Here is a 27,293-nt window from a genome sequence, read left to right as displayed (position 1 = left end):
TAAGCTCTCCCAGAAGAGGCAGGCACAAGCAAACTAATCTTCTTGAATCAGGAAAAGTTTTATCTTTTCAGTGCTAAGATTAAAAATTCTCCATCCTCTAAGCTCAGGTGGTAACTCTCATCTGTTCTCATCTCTTGCTTTAAGAAAAAGCAGCTGCTGAGGGAAGAGCTGCAAGTGTTCTGAAGAACCTGGCTCCCAGTTCTTCATCTTATTCCACAAGGTTCGAGTTCACAGAAAGATGTTTTTACTTGGTCTCCCTAGGCTTTATCTTGAGAGAAATGAAATTTCCTCTAAAACCCTGAATCCAGATACTCTTGGTTTTTTTTAAAATTATTTATTTATTTATTTATTGGCTGTGTTGGGTCTTTGTTTCTGTGCGAGGGCTTTCTCTAGTTGTGGCGAGCGGGAGCCACTCTTCATCGCAGTGCGCGGGCCTCTCACTGTCGCGGCCCCTTTTGTTGTGGAGCACAAGCTCCAGACGCGCAGGCTCAGTAGTTGTGGCTCATGGGCCCAGTTGCTCCGCGGCATGTAGAATCTTCCCAGACCAGGGCTCGAACCCGTGTCCCCTGCATTGGCAGGCAGATTCTCAACCACTGCGCCACCAGGGAAGCCCGATACTCTTGTTTTTCAATGTTTTCGTATTCTTTTATTTTGTTCTTGTTTGTGTGCGTATGTATGTGTTTGTCCCACCGATTTAAAGTGTAACTAGAATGTTATGCATATGGTTAAACTATACGTCAGATATCCTATGTTTTCCTACAAGTAGATTTTTTTTCCCCTTGGATGTGATATATTCATATGCATTCCTACTGCTTTTTGTTTTTATATACAACCATTGTGATTTCTCTAGCAGAAAGCATCTCATATCTTCATCTTAAAAGTCAGCAGAAGATTTAAAGTAGACTCAGATGAGCAAAAGGCCCGTTCCTGGGCAGAGCTTAGGGATCTTCACAGCATCAACTAGGAAAGAATTATGCACTTTCCTGCCCTCTAATTAGTGCTCCAATATAAATGTAATGTGAGCTACATATATAATATAAATGCTTTAGTATCCAAATTAAAGCAAGAAGAAACATGCAAAATTAATTTTAATAAAATACTCTATTTAACCCAGTAGTACATTTGAACATGTAATCAATATAAAGAAGATATTGAGATATGTTACATTCTAGTTTTTGTTTTCGTATGAAGTCTTTGACATCTTGTGTGTATTTTACATTTATACCACATTTCGATTGAGACTATCTGCTTAACCCTATGTAGCTGCTATCAACCATATTGGACAGTGCAGCTCTGTATGGAGGTCACTGGGTTTGGCTTTAAACCTGAACTATGTAGCAGGAATTGACCAAAAAAACACAAAATAGAAAATTCCTTCAGATTTTAAACCATAGGTCCATTTATTCATTCATTCATTGAACTTTGACTAGTTTTTTCTATTTTTCAATCCCAGTGCTAAGGGCTTTGGATACTAAATAAAAGACATTGCTTGATTCTTAGTTTATGATACTCATGGACAGACAGCAAAGTGTAAATCAGATGATAGGACAGTGAGGCCTTGTTTCTGGACCAGAGGATGGTGGACATGTCTTCCAGTTACGGGGACTAGACCTTCTGGCTCTCAAATCTATCTTCACATGGCCGTGACTTCCAGCAGTCTTCAGTTCAGGAGTGTAGTGTATTCCAGGACTCACTGCTGGAAGAGATCTATCCGTCTGGGAACTTTTTCTTTCTTTGTTAATACTGTCTTTTTGCTCAAAATCATGTTTCCCATCCTTTTCTTACATCTTATAAATCATACGTCTTCTTAGTTTCTAAGTTAGGGTCTTCCATACAAGTTCCCTTCTTTGTAGAAACACTTCCAGTAGACATGGAATCGTGGGGAGCCAGCACATGCTGTTTCTTAGCGCTGCTGCTTGGTGTTGCTCACATGTCTGCTGTCTCTGAACTTGCCTGGTCTCAAGGTTTAGTTAGTCATGTTTTATAGCTGTTTCAGTTGGTTTTTTTTACTATTGAAAGGAATATATAATCATCTTTTTATTATCAGGGAAATTACCTTTAGTTTATAGAGATGAGAAGGTCCTTAAACATGTTTTCCTTCTCTCCCCAAGAAAATATGATCCTACCAATATAATTAGCGTTTCAAATAATTTTCCTCAGTATCACTCTAATGTGCATTGTTTTTACTCCTCTATTTATGTTTTTACTTTTTATTTTAAATTCTTGTAGATTCATAGGAAGTTGCAAAAATAGATTCCTTATTTCGCCCAATATCCCACAACAGTTACATTTTATATAGCTGTAGTACAGTGTCAAAACCAAAATTGACTTTAGAGTATGCATAGTTCTGTGCCATTTTATCAGTTGTGTAGATTTCCTGCAACAACTACCATATTTAAAACACAGAATTATTGCACCACTACAAAGTTCTCTCTTCTGCGCTGCCTTTTAATAGTCACAACCACTTCTTCCCCTACCATGCCTAACCCCTGACAACCACTAATATTTTCCACATCTAAATTTTGTCATTTCAAGAATTTTATATAAATGGTGTTATACAGTGTGTGAGCTTTTGAGATTGGCTTTTTTTCACCCAGCATAATACCCTGGAGATCCATCCAAGTAGTTGTGTCTATCAGTAATTTGTTCCTTTTTACTGCCGAGTAGTAGTCCATAATATGGATGTTCCACAGTTTTTTTAACCACTTGTGTCTATAATAGATAGACATGTTGGTAGTTTCCAGTTTTTGGCTATTACAGATAAAGCTGTTATGAATATTTGTGTAGATGTAAATTTTCATTTCTCTAGGATAAATGCCCAGTAGTGCGATTTCTGGGTAATGTTGTAACTGTACGTTTAGTTTTCAGAGAAACTGGCAAACTGTCAGAGCGGCTGTGCTATTTTAGATTCTCATCAGCATTGTATGAGTGATCCAGTTTCTCTGCATCCTCACTAGCACTTAGTGTTGTCATTATTATTTTTTTAATTTTAGCCATTCTGGTAGGTGTGTAGTTGATATTTCATTGGTTTGTTGGTCTTGGGGGAGTAAAGAATGGGTATCATTGTGTTTGTTTTTTAAGATTTTTAGGTGCTTGCAGTGTGTGTCCAGGCCTGGCAGATGTTATATATTCATCTCTAGGTAAACACAATAACTTAATTTAATTCAGTTTGAATCAGTAAACAGAGTCTCCCGTTTGCTGGGGACGGTTAGGCAGAGAATGTGGGACATTTAACATCTTTTAAACTCCTGCCAGGTTCTAGGTATTCTTACAGATACTTTCACTTAAATTATTTTAAAGAACTAATGATTTATCATGAGAGACAATTTAATGCAGTTGTTTTAAGTGCTGTATAAATAGAGTTATAAAATTAAAGGATAACAATGACTCTGGAGTGGGGGGTGTGTGAGCCAACTGAATTACAACTAAAAGTGAGACGTTTCTTAGAGATGAACCGTTCTATCTTAGTTCGTTCAGGCACCTATAACAGAATACCACAGACTGACTGGCTTATAAACAAGAAATTTATTTCTTACAGTTCTGGAGGCTGGAAATTCCAAGATCAAGGCACCAGCCTGCTTCCTGGTTTATAGACAGCCGTCTTTTCCCTGTGTCCTCAACATGGTGGAAGGGGTGAGGGGGCTTTCTGGGATTTCTTTCACAGGGCAGTAATCCTATTCATGATGGCTCCACCCTCATGAGCTAATCACTACCCAAAGGCCCACCTCCAAACCATCACACTGGGGCAGTAGGTTTCAACATATGAAACTTGGGGGCGGGGACACAAATGACTTAGTCTGTAGCACATTCCAATTCTTCATCTTACAAATGAAGAGACTGAGACTCAGAGAAGATCAGTGGCATTCTCAAGGTTATAGGCTCTTAGAAGATCCAAGGAAAAACACAGTTCCCTGATTCCCAGTGGGTACTATTTCCATAAACCCCCAGGGAGACCTTATTTCTTTGAGAAGGAATCTCTGACTGCTGGTTTAGTTTATATACAAAATCCCTGTCTGAAAGTTTCTTTACCCAGTGCAGTGAGTAGAAGCTGGTCCTGCCTGGTGAAACCCATAGGGAGAAAAGTACATGCCCCTTCTTGGCTGAGGACTTGCTTTGTGTAAAGGTTTTGGACCAAAACATCTCTGAAACAGCAAAATGGAGTTGTATCAGGTAATATCTATGGAGAGCACCTGGGGTCATCACCCTATTAAATATTTCCTAATCTGTTTTCACAAACATCCATGGCTAAATTAGTGGAGAAGTTACAATAATTTCAAAAGACAGGATCTTTATTTACTAGGATACTCTAAAGATCATTAATTTTATTTAGTTTCTTGTAGCTATTTGTTCCCTTAATCAACATAGAAAATGGATCTTTTTTTGGTTTTTGTTTTATAGTGAGCAATGTAGGATTATTCTTAAATAAATGTCTGATTATACTCAACCTGAGGCAAGGAATGTTGATACAGGAGTGGACATAAGTTTTTTATTTGGATCAGTGTTCCTGAAATATCTAAACATTAGTAAAATACATTAGTAATCTTCTAGTACATCATTTCTATATCAGATTAATTGGTGTGAAAAATTATGCATACTTTATTTTGCAAATTGAGCTGGGTGTGATGATGATTTACAAGCTCATTTTTCTTGATGCTATCATGAGTGTTTCTATAGTTTTATGTGTGGGTATGTCTCATCAGTGAGGAGGCTAGGAACAGAGAGACATGAGACCCAATCTGGTTCTATTTGTGTGAACAAATTCTCTCTTGAAGACCCAGTTTTACCTGGAATGTGAGGAAACTGAAGTAAATGACATTTCTGTTGTTTTCCAGTTCTGATAATCTGATCAAAATAAGTAAAGCTAAGAAGCCACAAGTTAATAAAATTAAAAAGTTTGCATGTGTAACCTGTGGCCTGTATGTCACATTCTTGATATAGTACTCACTCTTACAACATCCTAAGTCTTTTGAATGTTCTGTTGGTTCTGCTATCTTCAGCTAATGTTCTTTATTTTAGCTGCTAATCCTTTGAAAACCTATGAGTTAAAAAAGAAAAAATTTTTGTATGATAATTTTTTTAATGCCTAATTTATTATTGATGCAGTTTCTGTGTGTTTAACACCTAAAGTCTATCTCCCCTTTTAAATGCTTTCATCTTTTGCAAAAAAAACTGGAATCTGCTACTTTAAAAAGAGATACATGATGATAAATGTAATTGTATGCCAGAAAAAATATATTATTTCATATGCATTAACTACAAATACTAGAGGAAAATAATTTTTTTCTTAACATATGAAAAATAACTAGTTTTGGATTATGATGTATTTTTAGTAATTTGGGCTGTCTATATTTTAAAGAATGAAATCTGTCTTCTCATTAACACTGTTGTTATTTTTTTTTTAAAGTATGACTGTGGTTTCTCTATTTTTGGTTCCCTTTTTTATTATACCTCCCTACCCCCATCTCTCTCTGCACAGGGTGGGTATTCTGCCCCCTCCTTCTCTCCTTGGCAGGGCTCCTTCCAAGGCATCCCACGGACTGTTCCACCGCACCGCAGACAGAGTGAGTCTGTGTCTCTCACTCCTATCCTGCTCTGGCTTCCCGTTCATGGTATTCCCCTTCTGCATGACTGTTCCTCCCCAGCACCTCCTCTCCCTCCAGAGTGACCTGCAGGCACACACTAAACCAGCACTCCCTGGGCTCTCCTCTCTTAATTAATACTTCCTTTGACTGCATGTAAATAGACTTTTCTCCTTAGAGCCTTAGGAAAGCTGTCTGAAGTTAATGTCATTCTAATGCCGTTTAAACCTATTGCCAGTGACCCTATACCTACTGACATGCATCTGTCTTTAATATATTTTCTATTTTCATGACCTTGAGATATATGAATAAAAATTGTTTTTTAAATCTAGTCATGTTAAAAATGTATACACTATCTGCAGTAGTATAATGGACAGATGCATATTGTTTAGGGAGAAGGCTTACTAGACCATTGCACATTTCTTTAAATATTTTCTAATCAAAAGGTGTTGATTGCGTTTCACTGTCATCTAATACAAAAATCTTTTAAATCATTTTTAAGAGTGTTTTTTAATAACTAATATGTCTTTGTAATTTATCAGCTGCTTTACAGTACAGAAGAAATGGCTTTTGAATATGCATGGTTTACTAACATTTCTAATGATTTAGTAATTGTTTGACTTCAAAAAAAATCTTTGTTTACATTAAATCTGCTTTCCAAAACAGTGTTTATTATTTTGTGTTATGTACTTAAGTATATAACTGGTAAGTTGGTTATATTTTATCTTTTTTGAAAAGTCACCCCAAAAAAGCTAATGTTAATGAAAAAGATATAAATGTTGTCAGAGTCACTTTTATGCCTTCTCCATGGATTTGCCCTGATTTGTGATTCATATCAATTTTTTCATAAATTATTCTTATCAAAATCATGTGACGTATCAAAGGTCCAAAAGGGGGAAATTTTAAGCAGTTAAAACTTTAAAATGTGATTTATTCAAATAAAAATTTATTTCTTGAATTAGTCAGTTATGAAGTATCAACATGAATTTGAGACAAGGTTTGAAGTTTATTTTTTGGCCATTATGCCTTTCCTTCCCTTTTGCACTTTTTAAAGAACAATGGAATAGAGAGTTTGCATAGGCTTTTATATCAAGTTTATTTACTAGCAAGTTAATTTGTTGAGTGAAAGCGTTCCTCCCTTTTCCTCCTTTCCCATCTCCTACCACCTTTGTAAATCCTCCTTTTTACTTCCCTTGCTTCAATTAGGTTGCTTTCTCCTCTATTTAAAGATGGCTAGCACATAAAGAATTATACTAAATTGCTAGTGAACTAATCTAAATTTCAAAGGGCAATTATAACAAATGATAATGTATTCTTAAGCTGTAGCCAGTATACTGCATGGTTGACAGATTTACCTCAGATTGAGGTAAATTATGCACCTACCTTAACTTTTCTGAAGCCCCCTTATAGTCCCTGTTCTTTTTCCCCACTGTTCTTCTCCCCTATTCTCCTTCTCAGCTACATATAATAGGGAATTGGAGTTTAAGGTTAATTATTCAGTATCACAAATAGTTCAGATTTATTTTTAAAACATGTTTCCCAGAAGCACCCATTTCACTAGTTTCTCATTAGTATAGCTTTAGAAATAACTTATCCCTCACCTGAATTGTTGACTCTCCATTTCCAAATGCTTCTTTCTCCTTTGGGTTCAGAGGTATTTTTTTCATTTCCAACTATGAAGCAGCACTGTCTGTCCTTCAGCACTACTATCAAGAACTGTCTTTTTAGCTTTTCTAGATCAAACCTGCTTTCTCTGCATCTCCAAGTTAGCAAAAAGAAAGTTTGGTTTGCCAGAGTTTGGATGTGTTGGCCACCTAGGAGAAGGTATATACATTGGAGTCTTTTCCTGGGTAAGTTCTCATGGCTTATGCACCTAAGAGAACTGGCCCTGAGACTTGATCATTGAGACTTGTAGGACTCAGTTTGTGGAAAGTGATAACTAGAGGACTTGTTCACAGCTTTTTGACAGCTCTTATTGAGCTTTGAAGGTTCCTTTAAAGGAAATATGTTTAAATTACTACACTGTTTTGAATTTACCCTGAGAAAGCCTGAAGGAGTATAAAAAATAATAATATAAAGGAGTATAAAATAATAATAATTATTATTTTATAATGATAAAATATAGAGGAGAAGGGTATGAAATTATGGGAGTAAATCCAGTAGTTTTCCAGAGAGTTTTGCAATAGGTGTCCCCTTTTCCTGCACTAAACTGCTATGTATTCAGTGAAACAATATTTGTCTCCACATTTAGTCAGTATGTGATTTCTAGTGCTGATTTTAATTTTGGAGAGGTTAATTCTGTAAGTGATTGTATGTAGTTGAGAGAGTTCTCCTACATTATCGTGTTTCAATAATAAGTTCTTTCTGATGCCCTCTTGAACATCAACTTAAGCGAACTGCCTTTTTTTGTAAATGCAGAAGCCAGGTAAGCTTGGCTACTAATCTTCAATAAGGTAGTCTGTTTTTGGTTTTGTTTTTTATAATGTGTAAGAGTAGTGGACCTAATAAAACAGGCATAAAGAGATAGCCTGTTGTAGATATTGCAGAGAGTGAAATAACTAATGTTTACAGGGACTATTTAGCTCTGGTAACTCCAGAAAGCTGCAGTGGCCAAGGATGTTCTTGGTGAATTTAAGAATAACTCAAAAAAATGGAGATAAAAGGAAAATCCTGGTCTTTTAAGTTTTTTTTTTTTTTTTTACTTTCTCAGGAAATTTTGACTTACATTCCTTTTCTCAGGTGTATTACTAGTCTCAGCTTGATGATGCTTATCTTCCAGTTTCAAATTAAATTTTCTCTAGGTTAGCAGAAAATATCTACATTTAAACATTCAAAGGTCTTCCTGCTGTCAGTAGGCACTTCAGCTTTTGTCCAACTGACTTAACTGTCATTTGTTTAGTCTTTCTAATTTCCAACTGTGTAAAGTTAAGAATGATATATATATATATATATATATATATAAAACCTACCTCACAGTATGAAAATTTAATAAAAATAATTACTTTTGGCAAGTAAAAGCCTTAATGGTAATCTCAAATAACATTTCTTGCCGGAGCATATTCTTTCAGGAATACCTGACTTTTCAAAAAGTATATCTTGAAATAATACCTATTTCTTATCATGCCTAAAGAGACTTAAAATTTGCTGTTTAACACCTTTCTTGAAAGAATTTAGAAATCTTACTTCCTTTAGCTTCCATTTACAGTAACTTAAATTGGAAGAAAAAAGGTGTTTTTAAGCAACAAAAATAACATAAATACATGTTTATATCTTAATAGCCATATTAAGCCCAGCAGTTTCTTCTTAAAAAAATTTTATTGAAGTATAGTTGATTTACAATGTTGTATTTAGTTTCTGCTGTACAGCAAAGTGACTCAGTTATACATACATATATTCTTTTTCATATTCTCTTTTATTATGTTTTATCACAGGATATTGAATATAGTTCCCTGTGCTATACAGTAGGACCTTGTTGTTTATCCATCCTATATATAATAGTTTGCATTGGTAATCCCAAACTCCCAATCCAGCCCAGCAGTTTCTTGATGCAGTGCTGCCTGATTTCTAAATTTATATTACAATAATCACTAATTGTATTCACCAGAATTATATTAAGAATGGCAATTATATTGTCTTATATTTTCCTCCTCCTCTTATAAACTTCAGGGGTTGTTTCACAAACCTTTTTTGACACAAATTCATTTTACATCATAACCCAGTATATATTTACTGAATGAAACTATATATTTACAACCCAAGGCACACGTGTGTGTATATTTAAAATTCAGATTAAAGATTCATGAAACAGTACTTTCTCTTATGAGAAATATGATACTCTCATATTTTTTTTCCAATTTTTTGTTTTGCTTTTTTTCACATAGTATTATATGAGCATTTTTTATATAATAAATATTTCTTGAAAACATTTTAATGGCTACATGATAATACATTATCATGTGACTATGATATCATTTATTTAATGTTTTCCTGTTGTTTGACATTGATGTTGTTTCCATTTTCCCCTATTAAACAGAGATACTATTGTAGTGCAATTTATTCTTGTGTTTAGATCAGTGTCAGCACTAGAAGGATGGTTCTTAAAGGGTGTGTGCTTTTTAGAGATGCTTGATGTGTATTGTTGAACTGTCAAACATGTTCATACGGTAAACATTAACGTGGCTCAATCCGATTGGCTTCACCATGTGACTGTAAGCAATTGTACATGTAAAGATAGCATCAGTCAGTGCCTTAATGAGAAATTAGCTCTGAGAGTGACTTTTCATAAAAATAAAATATTTTTGATGAAGTGGAAAATAGTAACTCAGTAAAAACTGAACAATTCGATTTTACAGTAAGCTATTTTTTTAAAAGTGTGGTTGATCCAGAATATGACACTGTGTCCATATTTGCAGTTAATTCAAGTGCAGATTAGTCATTGGTTAGTTGACTAGAAATGTGCATCAAACTCATGGTCCAGGAGGCCGTCCCATAAACGTAGGCAGGGGTTAGTTTCTTCTCAACACCTTGCATTTTTGAGAAACAAAGCAATTGCTGTTATCTGTATAAGCCTTTTATAACAACCTGCTCTGCAGATTGTGGGATTGTTTTGTTAGCTGTATTTGTTGCCATATCATAGTGCCTGCAGTATCCTACTCTGGATAAATATACCACGCGTATTGGTCACACCAGTGGAATTGTACTATTATGATGTTATTTAGTTTAGTTTTTTTTTTTCCCCTGAACTATTCTCCATCCCAGAGGTAGATGCTGATGGGTTCTTTGTCTTAGAGATATAGACTCATGAAAATTAAGCAACTCACACTAATTATGCCTGTGCAGTAAATGCTTACTTAAGTCACTATTATTCACGTTGATAGTTTTTATGTTTTTAATTAATTTGTATTGGAGTATAGTTGCTTTACAGTGTTGTGTTGATAGTTTTTAAAAGCAGTTAACTGATCAACTTAGAAAAGTCATTGAACTCCTTATTTCAGAAATTGCTTATTTATAATTTATATTTATCAGTCAGATATCTTCCCTAAGTTCTCTGAGATCTAGAGGCACTATTCTGAGATCTAGGGATTCCTTGGAATCAGATTCCTGGTCCTCAGGAATCCTTGGAAGCTTTGATTGGGTTCATGTGAATTACAGACCAGAATTCTTTGAATCTAGTTATACTAGGGATCCAGTCCTGTCTTCTATCTCTATAGTGATGTGTGGAGCCTTGCTTATAATGTAGAACATTATATTTAAGACATACATGAAGATCAGATTATTATTTTATTGGTCTTTAATGCAGCAGCAGTTAAAAGTAAACTAACATTCAGTTGTATTTATAATATGCAAGACTGAAATTATTAAAAATAATTTCTACTTCCTTTATAAGGGATTACATGCAGCTAAATCTTTTTAGATCTTTGGAGTATGAATATTAATTGCGTCAAAAGTCTTTTCAGTATTTTATTTGGTAAGATTCTTCAAGTGATTCCTTTTAAGGGTAAGAAGATTATATACACTGTTCTGTGGATATGAATATTTGTATTAACTTGCAAACCACTTCATCAAGAAAGTATAAATCTATTAAGAATATGTTTTCATTTTATAGAAATATATTAAAATAATAATGCCTAGAAAAATACAACAAAAGAAAAGCAAATACCGTTGGCTGCTACCCAGTCATGGCAATTCCTTGGTGTTGTATGTGGTCTCTGACACCACTGTCCTGTCTTTTTCTTGTCTCTGCTTTCCCATTATGCCATTGGCAAGGAGTTGAGAAGTTAGTCCATTACTTCTCTGACAAAGCGTGGTACAGTACAATTTCAGATTTTTTCCTACCACCTTCTTCATTGTAACTTTTTTCCCCCCAGTTTGCATGATGCATGTCAGAGCCTGCATGAAATTACAGGCATGTTACAAATGGCTCCATTACCATCTTCCTTTTAACCTTTGAAATGTATTTAATAATGATAATAAACTTGTATGTATCAAGAAAATAATATTAGGTCATTCCTGTATCTGTTATGCAATAGCATTTTTATGCTTTAGAACATTTTCTGCTTTCTACCTTACACACTTTGACATATTTTTACTCCATCAGGACTTGATATTTCTAGCTGCTGTCTTATTACTGGTGACTTTAGAACAAGAATGTTTACAGAAACTTCCTTTGTATGTTTACAGATATGACTATTTTTTCTTATGTTAATGCTAGAAATCTTTGAAGTGCTATGAAATGGTGAAGGTGAAGAGTTTTTGTGATGAGTGCTAATTTGCATTTCCTTGTGTTCAGTGTATTTCCTCCAGTGGGTCTCTTGGAACCACTTTTCCCTGGAAATACTGCTTTACCATGTGGCTTGAATTTGGTGTCTGAGAGTTATCCTCTGTAGGACAGATCAGCTAAGAAGGAAATAGGACATTATCTAGGAAAGTTAATACCTGAATGTTGGTATTGAATCTGTCTTTTGAGTTTTTAAAACAATCATCTGGCTATATTGCATATTCTGAAAGTCTGTGAACTCATTGGACTTAACCCAAATATCACAGAGTGATAAAACTTTAGTGCTGCATTTTAAATTCTCTGTCAGTTCAAATTCTGGCTTTGCCATTTACTAAAGTCTGTGAATTTGGAGATTCTACTTAATTTCATTTAACCTCAGTTTACTCATTTACAAAAAGAAGATAGTACCTTCCACCTAGGGTCTTGTGATAGAGATTATGCATGTGAGCGTAGAGTTTGGTTATCTACCATTGGAAAGAAGGGAAACCCTTCTTTTACAGTCTAGAGTATAATATTTCTCAAGTATTTGTAATGTGTCAGGCATAATACTAAGCACTTTATATGCATGTTATCATTTGTGATTTACAACAATTCAATGAGGTGTAGGTACTATTATCCTCATTTTACAAGTTACAAAATTCCATCTCAGAGTAGTAAGATAATTTACCCAATATCTCACTGATAGAGATAGAGCCAGAACTCAAACCCAGATCAGTCTGACTTCAAAAGCTCAGTGATTCAATACTGTGTTGTACTAGCTCCTTCATGTAACCACATGTAAATTTTCTCTAAACGTTAAAGTGCCTTGCATGTCCTAGCTCTGGTTTATCTCCAGGAGGGCACTTGAGGAATCTTGACTTCTGTGTCATATCAGATATGCCTCCTGTGGATTTAAAACATTTAGATATGACTGACATTATTGAGATATGTATTTGGAGCCTAGAAACCTTGCAATCTGTAGCAACTAGTTTATTATAATACTATTATAGAACTTGCTTTCCCCCCCCCCCACAAGATGTAGTTACAAAGGGGCAATGGCTTGAATTAATCATTTTCACACCTTTTAATAATCGTAAGTGACATTTACTGAGCAATTTTGATGTGCTCTGGGAGGTTCTATCCTAAGTGTTTTACATGTTATAATCATTTTTAATTATTAGAATTAGAAATGGAAAATAGTTGAATGCTTGTTAAGACAGTTTCCCTAACATATTTCATCCAGAAATGTCGAGTCTCCAACTAAAAAACAACTCTGGCATAGCTGGTGGGTCATTATGGGAGGTGCAGGTCATAATGGGAGGTGCTGCGTTCAAGCTAACATGTAATGAATCCTTCATGCTATGCTTCTAAGCATGAATCATTTAGTTGACTCCAAACTTATTTAGAGAAAACATTTTTTTAATTATAAGATTTCTTTTCCATCAGTTATTAAGACTCGTTTAAATTAGTGCTGCATCATTGACCTAATAGGGGAGTATCATTTTGCTAGTCTATTACCAAAGAAGCCGTGCTGGAATATACCACTTACCAATATTCATTTATTTATTTATTATCTAGTAAATATATATTTAATCCCTGCTATGTGCCAAATACTGAGGATACCAACTACGACAACAAAAAATGAATAAAGCACGGTACGTGCCTTAAGAAGCGCATAGTCTCTGGTTATCTTTGTAAGCAGCACAGAATAGACATTTAAGGTTATCATTGAAGATGCCTATCAATCCCTTGCATAATTACCCAGTAGTGCCTATTGCTGGCACTCTTGACCTTAACATCTGTAGCCATTGCATCTGAGAATTCTCAGAATAGTGTGCTGAAGTATATGTATTTAACTACTAAAGTAAGACTTGAAGTTGCTGAGTCCAGTTAGAAGCCCTGAGTTCTTTCAGTCTAGGAATGGATCCACATTTTTAAGCTTTAGTAACCAACCTTTCTACAAGTTGCAAGGATGGAGTACTAAAGCTCTACGAATTTGTGACTACAGAGAGTTTCCAGAGGTCCCTGCAGTAGTGGGGGAATTCCTTTTGCCCTCTGAGTCTTGTGGGCGGCTGAGGCTATGTAATGAATGGGCTGGTGGGCAACTTCCCCAGAGGTCTTTTTTTGATACAGGGCAATACCTCGTCTTTCATCTTCGAAGCCGGAAACCTGAACTCATCTTAAGTTCCTCTATCTCCTTCAAAACTCTTTCAATCATTTCCAGTTTTTTTCCTGATATCCTAATTTTAAACCCTTATAGTTTATCACCTGGGCTGTTAGCAATGGCGTACTACCTGGGTGTTATGCTTAACAGTCTCGTCCCCTACTGTTACATTCCTCACTGATTCCACCAGAGTGACATTCTAAAATACACATTTGGTCTTACAATTCCTCTGCTTAAAATTCATCAATGTCTCCCATCATCTACTGTACAGAGTCAGAACTATTCGGCCTGATGCGAGTTCCTTTATGAGTTGGCCCTTGCCTGCACTTTCCTACCAACATTGTGCTTGCCACTTCAGTCTAACAATCTGAAGTTACTAGAACATAATTATGTTCTTTTTTTTTTTGCCTTTGTGTTTTGCATGTACTGGCCCTTTACCCTGAATGTTCTTCCCTTCTTGTCTTCTTGGCAAACTCCTACTTATCTTAAAACTCAGTTCAGATGTTTGCAGTTCTTGGATGCCTTCTGTGACCTCTCTAATCAGGCATATATTTTCTTCTTGCTTCTACATTTTGTTATGCTTGAGACATGGTCTCATCATTTGTCTACCTGACTCTTTCTTATGAGGCCTCTCAACCACAGGAACAGCATTGTGTTCAGGTTCATATTTTCCTACACCTACTACAGTGCATGATATATCAGACATTTTTAAAATGAATGAATGGTTTTGATATACCTTCCTATTGATCTTATTATCCCTGATTACATGGGATTTTTCTTTTTATATTTAAAATTCATTCTGAAAACACCTGTGGTAGTGCAGTAGTAAACGTGGGCAAGATGAATTGTTAATATACAGCTGAGCGTTTAGAATTTGGGGAATTGTACTGCAAGCAGCAAGCTGTCCGAACACATCTTTGCTTTTGCTTGCTAGATGTTAAGAGGCAACTTGTTCTACTTGTCAACAGGTAATTAATGACAACCCAGTCTTTAGTGGGTAACCAGTTTTACACAATCTTCCATAAATCAGGTGTAAGCCTTTCCTTGGTCCTCACTATAGTCATTTCTTGATCTTCTTCTAGAGACAGAAGATCAAGTAGCAGAATTGATTTACAAACTAGTTTTCAAATAAATAATAAAACAAGACATTTATTTTGGGATAGGGAAATTAAATTTTTATTTAAAATAAACTTTTAATAAAAATATAAAATCTATATTATTCAGCATTTAGAAACCACTGATTTATTTAATGTAATTAAATGATAGTATGGACACTTTTTGTATAGTTGGTCAGTCTAACTTTTTGTATAGTTGGTCAGTCTAACTCCTCTCAGTTAAAAGACTCAAAATTTTATTATTTTTTAAAAACCTGATTATTTTCTAGTTCTTTAGTATTTGTTATTGAGCTTTATTGCCTTTAATACAAGCAGAACATCTTTCTGACATGACACTCTGCTGTATTTCCATTTAGTTCTCTGGTAAGCAGTGGTCATTTGGGTAATATAAGTAATAAGAACAATGCACATGGATAATTTATCTACAGTTCATAGTACCCCTTTTATGGAGGTTTGATTATCTTAATAATCAGTTTAATCTTACTTAGAAAATTATACCTGTTTATGCTTTGAGCTGGTAGCGCATGTTTATACCGTTTTTTTCCTTATGGGCAATAGATATATTACAATAAAATCATTTTTTTAGATTGTCACTGATATTTTCAAAGGTCTTAAATTGTTTTAAGATTTTTAACTCAAGACTAGACTATCTTACTGTTTTTAAAGGTGAAAAGAGGTAAAAGGAAAATAGATCCCCATTCAATTAACCATTTGATGTTGCACTTTTCTCCTCCTTGGTTGCTTTTTTTTTCCCCCTTAGGTAGATTTTGGTTTGCTTAATAGGGCCCTGCTTTATATTTTTACTGATCTTTCTAAAGAATATATCACTTTGGCATGGCCAGTTTTTTCTAGGGAATCCCAAGGAGAGTCTTGAATAAATTCCTTGATGATTTTAGTACCTCTAAATCATCTCTATGGTGATAAATTGTGAAAATGCCCAGTGACTTTAACTAGAACATTTATCTTGAAGCAAAAACTGAGATGACTTATTTATTTTAAATATTCTAAGATAAAAGTTTAATGTAACATATTCTGCATTGATTAACTTTGAGTAGTTAATTTTCTTGATTTTTATTATTCTTATAAATAGCAAGTCAACCCCATGCCATCATGACCAACCATCCCTCCATGAGGTGGTGACCTTTGTTCTCAGTCACTTGTAACCCCTCCATAATCTAATCCCTGATTGCTGACTCTGGTAGCCATCGTCCAGTGCTGGTCAAGGAGGTGAAAAAAGGAGCAAAACACAAATGATGCAACATAAATAGATTCACCCTTTCTTTTGGGGAAATTAGAGATACTGTGTAGATTTGTTTGTGGATTAGCGTAGTAAAAAAATTATTAGTAAAATATGATCTTTTAAAAACATTCATGTTTCAAAGCCCTTTGCCAAATTTTTTGACATTTTCAGCCCACATCATTTAATAGAACGTATATGTGAGTGTGTGGGTGTGTGTGTGTGTGTGTGTGTGTATGTGTGTTTAAACATTTAGAGCAACTATTCCTGTACCATAATATGACCAATAGGCTCTGCCCCATAAACTTTTAACTGTTTGGGCCATTGAAAGATAACTTTAAGATTCATATTTCTTTACTGAATGTCCCAAAGTAATGGAAGTTGTATGTTTCCTCTGATTTGTATAGAATATAATCACACAATAAGCTCCAGAGAAGTGTGTGCAAGGCATGTGAGCCTTAAGAACTTTACTTTTATAGGCTTCTGAGCTTTAGTTCAAGTTACAGGCAACTTGAAATCTGTTTTAATCTCAGACATCATTCAAAAGGCTGGTTATTTTTAGTTTTATTACTGGACATTTGCTCTTGGGGAAGGTAAATCTGTTTTTCACATATCAGCTATAAGAGAACCTTGGTTGATCCCTCAAATGGCAGTGAGACAGAACAAATAAGCTGTGAAAACATTTTATTCTGAAACTTTTCAATAAGAATATTAAAGGTAGGTTAATATTAGCTAAAGATGTTGACCTATTTTTTTTTAAGTTATTAGAATTTCACATCAACTGAGAATATAATCTTCATTCTAAATTGTTTGCCTGCTGGTAATTATAATTCTCAATAGAGGTACAGCACCTGACACTTTGAAGTTAATGCTTCCTCTGGTGAAGTGTATTGAAGTGGTATAGAGCTTTCCTTAAAAAATAAGCCTTTAAAATGGGTAATATTCTGAAGGTCATAGTTGCTATCTGAATGTTATATGGAGAGTAAACCAAAGGGCTCTAGAAATCATCCTGTCAAGCTCTCTTATATATGAAGTTTTAAATAATTAATGAATCAATTAAGGTAGGAATCTTTTTTTACAGTAAATCAGTACTTTAATATTTTTCTTTTCTCCTGTTTGATTTTGGATCTTGTTTAGTGTTACTGCCCATACCATTTTTTGTTTGCATCATCACTCTTGTATGTGTCTCATGAATTACTTGAATATTGCAATTTATTTTTTAATTAAAAAACCCCCACATGCTTCTCATATTAAAACATAATAAGTACCAACACAGCCTAATTGGAACTTATATTAATTCTGGGTGTTATTTCTAAAACGAATTGTTGCTAATGTTGTTTTTAATTCTAATAGCCTCAAGTACTACAGCCTTCCAGCAGCCTTCCCAGACCCACAGACCACGCCCAGGGAAAACTAGTAAAGCCACAACATATCGAGGCCCACAGTGAGTGCATAATCCAGGGCATACATCAGGCTGTTGCACCTCTGGATGAAAGCTTTACACATGGCTTGCAACAAGAAAGCAGCAGTGGTCTGGAAGACCGGCCTTTTTCATCAAGCCCACAATTCACTAAGGATGTGGTGGAGAGTACACCTTCTGAAGCAGACTTGAACATGACCATGAATGCTCAAGAGCCTTATCATTTGGCAAATAATCAAATTAGTGACATGCAGTTTGTAACCACTTCTCTTCAGACACTTCCCCAGTCAAGTATAGTAGACCAGGCTAAGAGAGTTGGAAGAAATCAGTCTTCACCAGAGGGCTACACATCTCAGCCCAAGTCCTTGAAGCTTTTTAAGCCATCCATCTTGAATTCTGTGGTACCTCCTCCAGTTCCTGAAACGTGTCCAAGTGGGAATCCCACTTGTAAGAAGTCACCAATAATCACACAATGTAATTCTGCAAAACTCCAGCCAACATCTAGTCAAACAAATCTTGCAAATAATCCAAATCCAAAAGCGTCTAAGCTCCGCCCCCCTGCTGGCTCTTTCAAACAAAAACAAATAAGCAACCCCCGACTAGAGCCTCAAAACTTCCAGGCCAAGACAAGCATCCCAAGGCCACTAACAAGAAGAAAAGAAATCATGCAGAATCCTAATGACAATTTGAATTCTGGGGATTGTTTGGCCTCTAATCAATATTCTCGTCTTCCTAAACCAAAGATACATTAAGCATAGCCGTCACCTGCCAATTTGTTTTTTTTAAAAAACAGTCTGTAATAGCTTTATGTGCAGTTTGCTACTGTGATGGAGGTTCTATTAAAAGCTTGCAAATCTAAAAATTAAAATGTGGAAGCTTCTACTAGTTTGGCTCTTCCATTTTATATCCTGGTTGAAGTACACAGTATTTGAGCATATTTGTCTCAGGTAAACACAAAAGTTTGCTTACCCATTCAGAGGTCTACAGAAGGCTCTAATCATGTTATCCATCCCTCTGCACGTCAGAAAATTCATAATATTCCACTTAGCAGGCAACAAATGTGCTTTGCTGATTTAGTCCTTTTAAGGTCTGTATTAATTGTGGTTGTCAGAGCCTCAGCCTTTTTCACTCATCCCTCCTGTGAATATGGTTACTATTTTAACTAAAGATTTGGTGATAATGGAAGATGGTAGTCTGTAAGTAGAGTTCTGGCCAGTGATTTGTATATTTAAAAGGTCTATGCAAAAGCTCTGTGATGAATACAGGAGATCAGGCTTTTATTGGGAAGTTTATGTAAGTTTTATTTTTCTTTGCTATAGTCTCAATATTTATTTACCAGACAAATTCCCCTGGCTAAAAATGTTTCATATTATATATATAAACCAATTATATGTTGCTTTAACATCTTGTTTTACACACACGCACACACACACACACACCACATTTGTGTTTGTTTTTGTTACTGAATAAATTTTGGAAAGCTCAAGTGAGGATACATCTTGAAACCTGACATAAAGATGTATTCATTTGTAACATATGTTGGTGCTGGAGTTTTGCTGGTAATTCCATTTTGAACCCTATCGGCTTATGGATCCATGATAGCTGTTTTGAGGTTCCACAGTATATATTTTAAATTAAGTCTTTATTGTAATGTTTATATTTATTGACTTTCTGCTAATATCTGAAGACTGGAATAATGGACTTGAAATGTTTGCACAGAACTTTGATGGGGTATAAATATCCCATATATAGGGATTTAAAACTATTTTCTATAGCAAAGCGAGTTAAAGTATTTTGAGTATAATTATAAATTTAAGTAAGACTATCTTGAGAAAACCGGAATTCATAATAGCTGTGTTTTTTTGAGTTTTCCAGGTTTCCCTTTTACGTTGGTGTATGTTTGAATGACAACTTCTTGAAAGTAGATTTGGGAAGAAAAATAAAATTGGAAAGGGGAAATTATGTTTTATTAAAAGGTATTAAAAGATATTTCAATGGCAATATGTTTATTTAATGTGCTAGGAAGGTAGCTGTGGAACTGCCAAGGGACCATATGCATTAACCTAATTATGCTGCAGGCCGCTTGTCGGGTGGTTCAGTAAATTTGCCCTCCTGTTTTCCCAAATCATGACATCTCTAGGCTGTTCAACTGTTGCTGCTTTTGTTAGAATTAATGTCTTTCACACAGATAGTATTTACAGTGTCAATTTTTGTTGTGATCAGCTGACCAAAAATTTATCAAAAGGGTTTATGGCCAAAAAATCAGTCACTCAGATTCCTAGGGATCCCTTTAAAACAATGTACATCGCCCCATTTTAGAGGAACAACACAGCAAGTACTCTAGCGGAAATTTGAAAAGAGGTGTTTACTACCATTTGATGCAATCTTCCCTTACCTATAAGGAACCATTTGAGTGAATTTGCCATTCACCGGATATCAGCCATTCTTGGATTTGGTAAGAGGTGAGCAACACAAATCTAGTATCATACTCTCATCTGACAGCACTTCTGCCAGAGAAGCACTAAAGTTTAGAAAGTTTTTCACATAGTCCAGATACCGTTACTATGCTAAGCGATCAGACATATCAGGAAGGCTCTTTTTTCTTCATAGGGACAAGCAGTAATAGCTGAAGCTGTAAGTGGGTACATGTGGTTTTTATTTTGAAGGAGAAAGAAAACTGATCTCAGGTATTGCAAATGGGGTGTTTCCCTAAAGTAAAACATACTGATTAGTAGGTCTTGGTTTATTTAGAAATTGATATAAACTCTTGTGAAACAATATTAACAAGTAGGCCTTTATCTTTAGGGGAAAATCTTTAAATTTTTACTTTATTTTTAACCCCCTAGTTTGAGGGAAATGTCTTTATTAAAAATGTTGACCCCTGCAATATGTTTATTCTAATCCTTTTCCTGCTCTGTTTTTTATCCCTCATGAATTTGCAGAAATATTAATCCATCAGTTCAATTTCTCTGTACCTTTGTTGAGCCTTAATCTTGGCAGAAGGCTCATTAATATAATTATGAAGCATACTATTACATTTAAGAGAAAAAAATCTAGGATGCTTGCACGAAACAACAAAGTATTTGCCTGCTGTTTTCTTTAAAAACTGCAAGAATATTATGCTAGTCTGCTCCTTAGTAAATGTTAAGTCAGAAATGAGGTGAGGCTGTAGCTCACCTGAATAATCAGAGCTCACTCAGATTTGGCTTGATCTCTCTTTAGTGCTTCTGTAAGTCAACTCTGTGCCAAATCCTCCTGCACAGGAACTCAGATCACTCTTTTCCTTGGTTCTTGTGATTTCGGTGAAGATGGTGGCAGTGTATGAATTCTAAATCCCAAGGAAGAAGTCTTATGGGCATTGGTTAAGTTTCACATTGGTGAAAGAGAAAATAGAGTATGTAGAATTATACATTTGGCTGTTAATGGGATGCATATAAAATTCCTTAAAGACAGCTTGGCTAAGGAGTTAATCAGTACAGGTGCAGATGATTTTAAGGCATTAAAGGATTGTATAGTAATATCATTTAGAATGTTTCTAATAACTGAGACCCTCTAGCATTTTTCTTTTGGAGTCTCATTTTAATTTGTGCAATATTTTCAGGCATATAGACTACTGTTCATTGTATTTATATAGATGTTAGGGAACTTTACTAAGTATTTTAACAAGTAAAAATCTGAATATGAAAGAGAATATCAGATTTGCACTTTAAATGAGCTTAATTGCTTGGAGTTGTGCCTGAAATATCGAAATGCCTCCTATCGGGTGTGGCTTTCTTTGTTGAAATGAATTTCTCTATAATTGTTGCTGTTCGAAGTACAGCCTTTCACAGTTGTATTCTAAGCATGTCACTTTTTCCATTAAAGCACTGAGTTCTTTGAATGTTTCATTGTCCCCTTAAGTATTTTACTCAGATGCATCAGAGAGAACATGGACCCCCTAGAGCTGTCACTTCTAAATCTTCCTGTAGCATGGATGGTGTAACAGACACAGAGATGCACTCTTCATTTCTGAGTGGAGTTGTCATGATGGTTTCCTGGTCTCTAGGGCACTGAAGATGTAATTTGGAATCACCAAATAGGCTTGCAGTGAAGAGCAGTAAGACTGCAGCATAGTTTCAGTTTACTCTCAATCTTACATAATAGTTTTTGTGTTTATGAATTAGTTGGGGTGGTTATGTTTGCATGCTTATGCACACATTTGAACATTAATTATAGCTGTAATACAGATACCTGATGTTTTTCCTTGGGGATGATGGCCTTGCTATTTTTCTTAATTCTGATGCCTGAATTATTTTAAAATTTTCTTTCCACACCTCCCTTCAATTTTTCTGCTGCAGCAATTCGAAAGAGTATGTTTGGGTAAATGATTATGATGGTGAGCACCAATCTGCAACTATGCTGTTAAAGATACATCAGATGTTTAAACTTTGTTGGGGGAAAGCTACCCACTTTCTCCTTGGTAAACCATCGCCATAACAAAATAATACTGACCCTAAGAATTTAAAATCTCTTAAGTCACTGCTGACTAAAAACAGAAACACCACGATCTTTAATGTCTGCAGTATTGTTTTTCCCATTGATTTAAAAAACCAGTTCAGAGTAAATACTGTATATTAGAATTTGCTTGTAAAATGAATTATAAAAACTGGATGTAAAGTCTCTTTCTTGAAAATGTTGGCATAGTAAATAAAAATAAAGTTCATAATTATAAAAATTTCCTTGTCCTTCTCAACATTGACATCCACAGTGTACTTTTTCTCATATCTTTTTTCCCACAAAGATCTAAAATATTCATTTCGTTGATTTTTTTTCAAACTGTATCATGTCACACACTCCCTTCAGCATACACACCACACTCCCAGCCCTGATTGAGTAAAAGGAATAGGGAATTTATAATTTATTTTATTTTCCAGTTTAGCTATATGTGATAGACATTGTATAATAGGATATTTGAAGTTGCTGCAGTGATATATCACATTATTACAGAAAATGGTTCCATAAATGCCAGAAAAAGTGAATGAAATTTTATTAGTAATAAATGTGATAATGGCATTTACCATGTCGTAAGACACCTATATCAGTTTTAAGGCCCTCTGAGTTGTTAGCAAGTATTCTCTTAGATTAACTCAAAATTTTTCCTTTTTAGTCTTTCATCAAGTGCAGTCATTTGTTTCCCATTATGTTCTTTCCCCACATTTTCCATTCTGAAAATCTTTTTCTTCCCCCACAGAGAAAACAAGTAGAAGTTCTAACTTGTGTTGATCAGGTTTAAGTAATTTTGCTGGGTATCTTACCTATTCCATCACTGTGAGGGCTGCTGGGTGGGCAGAGATGAAGGCCACGTGGTCTCTGTCTCCTGGAGCTGAAGAACCCACTGGTGGTTTTTAATACCGTCTCATCCAGTTCATCATCTTGTTCGGAGCGTAACAGTAAAACTCCTCTCCACTCCTTTCATTTCATTCTGGGCTTTAATTCCCTTGTGCTATTCTCATCTTTGCTTCTGTGTTACCTTTCTTGGTTACAGTTCTTTGTTTCCCTTTGAAAACCTGGCCTTTTATAATAACCTGATTTTATTCAAGAACTCCTTTCTCAGCTGTACTGGATAGTCTTAAGTATTCTGCATTCTCTTCCATAGGTGATTTGGTCAAGATTTAATTTTGAGGTTTCTCAGCTATCTGAAGCCGCCTTCCCTTTCTGACTTCAGCCCATAGATGTCTTGCTTACAGGGGCCCAGCCACTGAGGTAGCAGTCTTAATTCACAGTGTCCTGTTACAGGATTATAAAGGGCCAGGAGTCAGTCCCACAGCCTCACACACAGAAGAGCCTGTGGGCCAAATGGAGGTCCCATTTCAAACATCTTAGATACTAACAGGCATAGTAACACAAACCTTAGTTTATAAAAAAGCGCTGTGACAAGTACTCTGATACGTGCTGTATGTGTCCATTACAGTCATGATAGCTAATAACCCTTGTCCTATGCGTGCCAGTCATCACTCTAAGCACTCTATGTGTTACTCTTTAGCAACAATCCTATGAAGCAGGCACTAGCATCTCCGTTTTACAGAGAGGAAGGTAAGGCTCAGAGAAGTTAAATAAGCTGCCTAAAATGTCACAGCTATTAAGTGGCACAATAGAACTGGAAACCAGGCCATGTGGTTCAGGGTCCATGCAATTAATCACAAGGCCTTTACCACTTCCCAAGGTATATTTCATCTCAGTTCGTTTTCACAACAGCCCTTCCTTTCTCACGTGATAAAACTGAGACTCAGGGTGTTAAAAGTCACTTGCCCAAAGTCACACACTTATTTAGCAGAATTGGTTCGGGGTGGGGCTGAAGCCAATATATTTTTATTGAATTATGCTGCCACCTAGTGGTAAAATTTGGAAACATCCTTACACAAACATTGCCTTGCCCGTTTCCAAAAGACTTCAAAGCTGCTTAATATTTCAGAAGACAGAAGCCCTGCAAAATCCCCAAAGCATTATAAAATAAGAGTGAAGGGACAACAACTACATGATAATGGTGGAGGCAATATCTTTTAACTGAGAGCAGACTTGGTTCTGAGTTTCCTGGCAGCCAAGGCAAAGAGGGGAACTTATATGTGTTCCATTTTTCTCACTGCCAGAAAAAAAGTAGATCAGTACATCACAAGAGTTATCCTGGTCTTGGACTTCATTAGTAATTCAACAACAACAGCACTAAAAATGCTGGAGGTTCCCTCAGTGTGGACATTCATTTACCTGGAAAAGCCAGCATAGAGAGTCTCAATAGAACTGGTGTGCCTGTTTATACAGGAGCCCTGGCTCAGCCTCCTACTCTCCGCAGGCAGTCATTCCTGGGATGGGAATGCCCTGTGAAGGCTTTAGCAGACTATCCACTAGATCTTTTTTTTTTTTAATTTAATTTTATTTTTTTATACAGCATGTTCTTTTTAGTCATCAGTTTTATACACATCAGTGTATGCGTGTCAATCCCAATCTCCCAATTCATCAAAACACCCCCCCACCCCGCCGGTTCACCTGTACCATTTTTCTAGGTTACATGTATATGCGTTAATATATGATATTTGTTTTTCTCTTTCTGACTTCACTCTGTATGACAGTGTCTAGATTCATCCACGTCTCTACAAATGACCCAATTTCGTTCCTTTTTATGGCTGAATAATATTCCATTGTATGTATGTACCACATCATCTTATCCATTTGTCTGTCTATGGGCATTTAGGTTGCTTCCATGACCTGGCTCTTGTAAATAGTGCTGCAATGAACACTGGGGTGCATGTGTCTTTTTGAATTATGGTTTTCTCTGGGTATATGCCCAGTAGTGGGATTGCTGGGTCATATGGTAATTATATCTTTAGTTTTTTAAGGGACCTCCATACTGTTCTCCATAGTGGTTGTATCAATTTACATTCCCACCAACAGTGCAAGAGGGTTCCCTTTTCTCCACACCCTCTCCAGCATTTGTTGTTTGTAGATTTTCTGATGATGCCCATTCTAACTGGTGTGAGGTGATACCTCATTGTAGTTTTGATTTTCATTTCTCTAATAATTAGTGATATTGAGCAGCTTTTCATGTGCTTCTTGGCCATCTGTATGTCTTCTTTGGAGAAATGTCTATTTAGGTCTTCTGCCCATTTTTGGATTGGGTTGTTTGTTTGTTTAATATTGAGCTGCATGAGCTGTTTATATATTTTGGAGATTAATCCTTTGTCCATTGATTCATTTGCAAATATTTTCTTCCATTCTGAGGATTGTCTTTTCGTCTTGTTTGTAGTTTCCTTTGCTTTGCAAAAGCTTTTAAGTTTCATTAGGTCCCATTTGTTTGTTTTTATTTCCATTACTCTAGGAGGTGGACCAAAAAAGATCTTGCTGTGATTTATATCAAAGAGTGTTCTTCCTATGTTTTCCTCTAAGAGTTTTATAATGTCCAGTCTTACATTTAGGTCTCTAATCCATTTTGAGTTTATTTTTGTGTATGGTGTTAGGGAGTGTTCTAATTTCATTCTTTTACATGCAGCTGTCCAGTTTTCCCAGCACCACTTATTGAAGAGACTGTCTTTTCTCCATTGTATATCCTTGCCTCCTTTGTCATAGATTAGTTGACCATAGGTGTGTGGGCTTATCTCTGGGCTTTCTATCCTGTTCCCTTGATCTATATTTCTGTTTTTGTGCCAGTAAAATATTGTCTTGATTACTGTAGCTTTGTAGTATAGTCTGAAGTCAGGGAGTCTGATTCCTCCAGCTCCATTTTTCGTTCTCAAGATTGCTTTGGCTATTCGGGGTCTTTTGTGTCTCCATACAAAGTTTAAGATGATTTGTTCTAGTTCTGGAAAAAATGCCATTGGTAATTTGACAGGGATTGCATTGAATCTGTAGATTGCTTTGGGTAGTATAGTCATTTTCACAATATGGATTCTTCCAATCCAAGAACATGGTATATCTCTCCATCTATTTGTGTCATCTTTAATTTTTTCATCAGTGTCTTACAGTTTTCTGCATACAAGTCTTTTGTCTCCCTAGGTAGGTTTAATCATAGGTATTTTATTCTTTTTGCTACAGTGGTAAATGGGAGTGTTTCCTTAATTTCTCTTTCAGATTATTCATCATTAGTGTATAGGAATGCAAGAGATTTCTGTGCATTAATTTTGTGTCCTGCTACTTTACTGAATTCATTGATTAGCTCTAGTAGTTTTCCGGTGGCATCTTTAGGATTCTCTATGTATAGTATCATGTCATCTCCAAACAGTGACAGTTTTACTTCTTCTTTTCCAATTTGTATTCCTTTTATTTCTTTTTCTTCTCTGATTGCCGTGGCTAGGACTTCCAAAACTATGTTGAATAATAATGGTGAGAGTGGACATCCTTGTCTTGTTCCTGATCTTAGAGGAAATGCTTTCAGTTTTTCACCATTGAGAATGATGTTTGCTGTGGGTTTGTCATATATGGCCTTTATTATGTTGAGGTAGGTTCCCTCTGTGCCCACTTTCTGGAGAGTTATTATCATAAATGGGTGTTGAATTTTGTCAAAAGCTTTTTCTGCATCTATTGAGATGATCATATAGTTTTTATTCTTCAATTTGTTAATATGGTGTATCACATTGATTGATTTGCATATATTGAAGAATCCTTGCATCCCTGGGACAAATCCCACTTGATCATGGTGTGTGATCCTTTCAATGTGTTGTTGGATTCTGTTTGCTAGTATTTTGTTGAGGATTTTTGCATCTATATTCATCAGTGATAATTAGTCTGTAATTTTCTGTTTTGGTAATATCTTTGTCTGGTTTTGGTGTCAGGGTGATGGTGGCCCCATAGAATGAGTTTGGGAGTGTTCCTTCCTCCACAAGTTTTTGGAAGAGTTTGAGAAGGATGGGTGTTAGCTCTTCTCTAAATGTTTGATAGAATTCACCTGTGAGGCCATCTGGTCCTGGACTTTTATTTGTTGGAAGATTTTTAATCACAGTTTCAATTTCATTACTTGTGATTGGTCTGTTCATATTTTCTATTTCTTCCTGGTTC

At 35.6% G+C, this 27,293-nt stretch overlaps 1 protein-coding gene across 11 annotated transcripts in view; it reads left to right on the top strand.

Moving 5' to 3' along the window:
* CCSER2 (coiled-coil serine rich protein 2) overlaps positions 1-18,653 on the top strand; it is a 157,912-nt gene extending 139,259 nt beyond the window's left edge. For 4 of the 11 annotated variants that reach the window (XM_059899507.1, XM_059899505.1, XM_059899506.1 and 1 more), the window contains one exon: positions 17,705-18,653. In XM_059899507.1, the coding sequence (XP_059755490.1) occupies positions 17,705-18,523 (819 nt within the window). In that variant the 3' untranslated portion in view covers positions 18,524-18,653. Of the gene's footprint in view, positions 1-5,476; positions 5,610-13,413; positions 13,491-17,704 lie in introns of those variants that run through there. The other 7 variants (XM_059899512.1, XM_059899510.1, XM_059899508.1 and 4 more) reach the window with 7 other exon arrangements.
* Positions 18,654-27,293: the final 8,640 nt, after the last annotated feature.

This window comes from Balaenoptera ricei, chromosome 16 (assembly GCF_028023285.1).
Source record: "Balaenoptera ricei isolate mBalRic1 chromosome 16, mBalRic1.hap2, whole genome shotgun sequence".
NCBI classification, from domain to species: domain Eukaryota; kingdom Metazoa; phylum Chordata; class Mammalia; order Artiodactyla; family Balaenopteridae; genus Balaenoptera; species Balaenoptera ricei.
This window is presented reverse-complemented; position numbering and strand designations above follow the sequence as displayed.